Genomic DNA, 5,280 nt, shown 5'->3' on the forward strand with positions numbered 1-5,280 from the left:
GACTCACCGTCACGCTTCTTCAGGGACTTACAAACCAGGGATGGAGAGTAGCCTACATTTTACTCAAGTACACTGTGCTTATAAGGTGCAATGTTGAGGTCGGCCTACTTTTACTTTACTTGAGTAAAGTCCAGAGTATTGCACTTTACACTCCACTGCAATTATTTTAAAACGTTCTACAAAGTTACTTCGTAGTTGAACAGCCAATGCGCTATTTTCTAAATATTGTGGGGGGGAAAAAACAAAAACAAAAAACAACATGAGTCCTATATATATTTTGATGCCAATACTTTTGTACTTTTACTCAAGTAGAAACATTGGACAATGAGTATACATACAGTATGTATGGAGCGTTGAACCAGCAACCATCTGACCGCAGGTACATTTTTTGGTCCATTTTTCCACTCTCAGCATTACAGTGCAAGGATACTGGTAAAGGTCTGGGTTGTGTACTGTAGTTACAACCGAATGTGTTCCCAGAACAGGTTTAAGTGGTTATGGATACTGGTAGATTTTAGAACCGCGGTTATACTAGTAATATTCTATGATAGGAATGTTGCTGTTTTATTACCTTGGGGCCTGGACTGCCTCAACTGAACAGGATCTGAAGGTTCGGAGAGCACTATAGCCTGGAAAGCCTTGCACGGGATGAGGAGAGTGTGGAAATCAGACATGGGAGAAGACCTTAAGAGTCGGCTGTTCATAGCTACTGTGGAGTCAGTACTGCTGTATGGGCCCGAGACATGGACCCTCACAGTACAACAGGAAAAAGCCCTGGATGGAGTCTACAGAAGAATGCTATGAATGGCACTAGGTGTCACATGGACGGACCGCATCAGAAATGTAGACCTCTATTGGGACCTACCTACGGGTCACGGACAAAGTCAGAGAGAGAAGGATGAGGCTGGCAGGGCACTGCGTCAGGCACCCAGGACTTGAGGCAAGTAAGTTGACCCTATGGGAGCCAACCACAGGGCAAAGCCAGGAGGGGAAAGAAGTGTACCACCTAATGTAGACGTGCTGCGGCGCGACAGCTTAGCTGACAACACTGCAGAGCTCAAGAACCTGATGTTGGATAGGACATTTTGGAGGGCAGCGATCCAGGAATCCCGAGTTGGTGTTGGCTAGACCTCACTCTCGCAGAAACTAACTATAGATCTATAGGCTATGATCTGTGTTGGACAAGATACACAGGAAGAGTAATACATTCCTAGTTACTTTACATTTCATGGTATCAACATTAACTACTTACATTAAAAGTAATTTTGTCCTACTCAACCCAACCTCTTCCACCGACCCGTCATGACTTTGCGAGAGGGCGTAAAGTAAACAAAAGAACAGATCTACAGGCCAACATGATAGCTTGTAGATTTGTCCTTTTCCCCCAAGTGACAATTAACCTATACTATGGAGTATAAATGATAGACGTAATGTCTATCTCGGTCAAAAACAAATCACACTTTAACCTATAGTAACTCCAAGTTACTTGGATTAATAACTGTAATATGATTACAGTTTTTGGCAACTGTAATATGTTACACCATGGGTCTTCAACAGGGTGTCCTACTAGGGACCCCTAGGAGGTTGGGGGGGGGGGGGGGGGGGGGGGCGCCAAATCTTTGTGTGACAGGAACATTTGCAGATAATAGCAGATCTACAAGGCCACTCAACGCGTGTCGCAAAACGAGCTATAGTGGATCCGATATTGTCCGTGTGGTATTGAGGGTTCAAATGGTTAAATGTCTGAGAGAACACAATGTTGTATACAATGAGGGATGACTGGTCTATTTTATTTATTTTTCCCCAACTGGCGCTGCATGCTTGCCTCTCGCTGCAATGACACTTCTGGCCATAGTAGTCTAGTCTACGTCGCATCAAGGTGTCAGACAAGCTAATACACAACAATTCATCGATCTTTCTTTCGATCCCCCCAAACAGACAATTGTCCCCGCACTTTTTACGCGCCACTGGGGCCACTGGGGCCTTCTTCAGCTGTCTCTCACTTAGGGGTCATGGTCTGAAAAAACGCTGAAGACCCCTGTGTTACACTGCTAGTCATCGAGGAACAGTAATGCTATTACAGTAATATATTACTAGAAGGTCATATTTCGTTTGACAATAAGGAGATCAGAATGACAAGTCGTTGGTTATGATTATGGTTATTATCAGCAGATTTATTGATTTCGTACAGAAATCACATGCACTGTAAATTCTTTGTAAAAAATGTTTGTAAGATGTTTCTATTTGATTCTTTTTTTTTGTATCACAGATAATAAAATGAAAAGGAAAACAAAATCATGAATCACGCCTTTGAATAGACAACAATACACACACACACAGACACACAAAAGCGCAGATCTACAACCATCGCAGCACGTTTTGAGCTTGTAGAGCTGCAGCTGTTTTTGCTCCTTTTGTGTGACACTGCATGTAGGATGACAAAGTAGGGCATTCGTTTATGGAAAAGAAAACATATAAAAGTTCAAATATGGAGATAAGTTTCTGCCTTATAGTGACAAAATCGTAACATGTACGTGGATGAATGGAAGACATACAGTATAATTATGATACATCCTCACCATACAGTAACATAAAATCCATGGGATGGATAACCATTATGCGTGGACATCATAGAGTTATTATACAATAGGTGGACATTCTGAAGGAAAGGTGTGGGGATAAATGCTCGTTGTAAAAAATGCACTTGGATTCACAGAGTTGCAAAGTGTGACTTGTTAAGAGTTCTTCTGTGAGATTTTGATGGTGACAGCCTTGACTTCGGTGTACTCCTGCAGAGCATACTCCCCCCTTAAACACACACACACACACACACACACACACGCGCACACACACACACACACACACACACACACACACACACACACACACACACACACACACACACACATTCACCATGGACACATTTCAAACATTTTAAATGATTTCCAAAGATAAAAAAGAATAATACTTTCTAAAGTTGTGAGTAAAGCAGCTATACAAGCTCACACATTTGTAAATTCGTAAATTGACACATTGTGAGCTTGTAGATTGGCTATATTTTCTGTGAAGGAGGTTTAGTCTAGAGCAGTGATACTCAACCTCAGGCCCGCGGGCCACATCAGGCCCGCGGGACCATTATGACTGATCTGGAAAATGAAATAAAAATAAATAAATCTGAATGAAGTTATCTTTAATTACATTATTATAAGTAATACTATTAGAGTTGTACTATTACTCGAACGAAAATAAAAGCTTGGGGGGGGGGGGGGGGAGATGCAATGCAAATGAAAGACATATACTGTGTATCCCTATTCCCTGACATAATTTTATAGCTAAACGGACAGAATTCTATTTTATTTGAATGATGAAACCCAGCTGCCATTAATAGTTCGAAATGGAAATGGAAATTGCGGAAATTGCGGAAATTGTAATTGCGGAAATGGTGCTGGAAATTGCGGAAATTGCGGAAATGCGGAAATGGAAATTGCGGAAATTGTAATTGCGGAAATTGCAGAAATGGTGGAAATGGAAATTGCGGAAATGGAAATTGAGGAACGAAAATAAATACAATTGGACAGGCAGGCAGGTAGACAGACAGCTACTCATAGACAGGCAGGCAGACAGCTACTCATAGACAGGCAGACAGTAAGACAGCTACTCATTGACAGACAGACAAATAACTACTCATGGACAGACAGACAGACAGGCAGGCAGGCAGGCAGGCAAAGAGCTACTCATGTTATGTTATTATGTTATTATAACAGCTACTCATGTTATGTGCAATAATTTGTGCAGTTATGGAAACAGCTCTTTGTGTTTATGCAAGAAAATGTAACACATTTATGTATTTACATATTGTGTGCATGCACATTGTACTTTGATACATTTTGCGAAAATAAAGCAATTGAAAGAGAGAAGTTATCAAGTATCATTAATGTCGTAATTTTATCTACTGGCCCCTGGCCCCTTGCCATTTTTGTAATGTGGCCCACAGGTAAATCTATTTGAGTATCCCTGGTCTAGAGAAGGAAAAAAAGAAGTGGCAGACAGATGAAATGGTTATGACCGTACTGTATATAGCAGACTTAGTGAAATAGAGTGAATAACAATCGCACTCTATGCCCTTTATTTTTTTATCTTCTTTGCTTAGTGTTTAGCCTTTTAATCCAGGTATCCTCTTAATAGTTGTAAAGCCACTTTGAGTACCAAAGCGCTACATCAATTGGACGTATGATTATTATTATCATCATGAACAATATTTTGACTCACAGTTCCCTGCCGTTGCCAGACATCTTGAATCCACCAAAAGGACACTGAGCGCTCATAGCGTTGTAGCAGTTCACCCTGTAACAGAGCAGCACATCACTGGCTGACAAATACATCCTCTATTACCCCATTCAACATACAGTATTATATGCTGGCATGCATATCTTTGGGCAAAATTGGGCATGTTAAAAGATGAATGTTTTTCTTCAAAGATTGCACAAATATACTGTCGCCGTCCGTCGTAAATCTATCCGCTATTTATCTATTTGTACGATATTTCTTCAATTATTAAATGGGTCAGCGATTTATTTGTATATTTAAGTCCCGTGTCATATCTGCCCTGTGCAATTTGTGATTACGAAGCCAAAGGCAAGTGCAAATTGTAAGGTTCCAATGTTCAATGCAAAACGAAAAGGGAAATTACTAGCCCTTACCCGTTATATATAAATATTTGCAGCGGGGGGGTACTGCACCCTGGGTGCGTTTTCGCATTTTTAATTAACTAATAAATTCATTATTCATTTATAATTTGTTAAATTGGAAAAAGGGCTTCGTTATAAGACCTCCATATTATTATGGTCGATGCCTGTGTGAAAAGTGGGAGCGATCGGCGCAGGCAGTGAGGAGCTATAGGGCAGTCACAGTGACACACATTCAGATGATTATAGTATGACTATAGTATAGTGTGACAATGAATCGTCAACTCAATATACAAAGCCCTGTGCGTACCAGACCATGCCGGCCTGCAGGGCAGAGGCCACAGTGAGGGCCTTGTCCATGTCTTTGGTGAACAGGCCTGCTGCCAGGCCATAGTGGGTGTTGTTGGCTCTCCGGATCACCTCCTGGACACTGCTGAAGCGCATGATCTGCTGCACTGGACCGAAGATCTGACGCGCGCACACACACACGCACACACACACGCACGCACACACACACGCGCACACGCACACGCAAGCGCGCGCACGAGAGGAGAGCAACTGAGACATGATGCTATTTTGGGAATGCGACATTGGC

General features: G+C 41.8%; 1 protein-coding gene across 1 annotated transcript in view; it reads right to left on the reverse strand.

Annotated features, from left to right (window-relative positions):
• Nucleotides 1-2,656: 2,656 nt before the first annotated feature.
• The window catches only part of LOC308317171 (aldehyde dehydrogenase 1A1-like), a 13,905-nt gene continuing 11,281 nt past the window's right edge, over nucleotides 2,657-5,280 (reverse strand). Inside the window, exons 12-14 of the mRNA XM_080766008.1 lie at nucleotides 4,996-5,153; nucleotides 4,270-4,344; nucleotides 2,657-2,808 (exon numbers count right to left, since the gene is read on the reverse strand). Of these exons, the coding sequence (XP_080622134.1) occupies nucleotides 2,736-2,808; nucleotides 4,270-4,344; nucleotides 4,996-5,153 (306 nt within the window). The 3' untranslated portion in view covers nucleotides 2,657-2,735. The remainder of the gene's footprint in view (nucleotides 2,809-4,269; nucleotides 4,345-4,995; nucleotides 5,154-5,280) is intronic.

This window comes from Protomyctophum bolini (genome assembly GCF_963924005.1).
Source record: "Protomyctophum bolini genome assembly, chromosome: 6".
NCBI classification, from domain to species: Eukaryota; Metazoa; Chordata; class Actinopteri; order Myctophiformes; family Myctophidae; genus Protomyctophum; species Protomyctophum bolini.